The sequence below is a fragment of the Trypanosoma theileri genome (genome assembly GCF_002087225.1).
Source record: "Trypanosoma theileri isolate Edinburgh chromosome Unknown TM35_Tth_13_V1, whole genome shotgun sequence".
Lineage (NCBI taxonomy): Eukaryota > Euglenozoa > Kinetoplastea > Trypanosomatida > Trypanosomatidae > Trypanosoma > Trypanosoma theileri.
Window position 1 is genome coordinate 389,787 of NW_021639855.1, and position 816 is coordinate 390,602.

Consider the following 816-nt stretch of genomic DNA (forward strand, 5'->3'; position numbering starts at 1 on the left):
GCAACTCCACACCTTCCATGGTGTCACAGTTATAATGTTCCTTTGCCTTTTTCAGTACATTAGTAGAATTCACCACTGTGCGATTTTCGCCTCGAATGTTGTGGACAGCAGTCATATTAAGATCCAACATCCTCTTGTAGTCAAATCCAAGAGCATGGCCAAGTTCATGTGCAAGAAGGCGAACAATACTCCTTCCAAACTTAATCACTTCTGCTTTGACATGCATGGCACCAATGATTGGGCGTTTACTTTCAGCATCAACAGCACAAGTGAGAGCAAAGGAAGCAGGATCTTTATCTCCACTGGAACCAGAAGCCACATACAACAAGAAATCAGCCTCTGACAACTTCACTTCGTCGACCTTGAGCTTGTCGCCGTCCACTTCCTTGGGAATTGCGAAGCGAGAGCAAACTTCCTTATTTTCAAATGTCAGTTCATTCAAGGGTGTTTTTACTCGCTTAACGAGGAGACGATCGGTGTGTAATTTGATGGCCTCAGGGAGAATCTTTTTGATGAGTTCATTCTTCTTATCTGTTTTCATGAGATCTACCTCTCTACACTGCACTTTATCGTTCCCGGTCCAGTAGTTCATCACTTTATCATCTTTATCTTTACAGTACTTTCCATCTTCCAGATTCTCATATGATACGTTGATGCGCAGTGGCTCCCACTTCTCTTCCCCAGTCGCCGCCACCGCTTCCCCAGTCACCCCTTCCTCAGTCGCCACAGTGTACGTCTGCCAGGCGCCCTGTCCCCTCTTCGGTACTTCTCTCACCACAGCGACCGGGGGACTGCTCATCTCAGCAACGCGGTCAT

At 46.8% G+C, this 816-nt stretch overlaps 1 protein-coding gene across 1 annotated transcript; it reads right to left on the reverse strand.

The window, feature by feature from the left end:
- Position 1: 1 nt before the first annotated feature.
- TM35_000132470 (putative surface protease GP63) lies at positions 2–799 on the reverse strand (the record flags this gene model as incomplete). Its single annotated transcript, XM_029025463.1, has 1 exon — positions 2–799. A coding segment is annotated over one exon (798 nt), but the record flags the coding sequence as incomplete, so codon positions are not given.
- Positions 800–816: the final 17 nt, after the last annotated feature.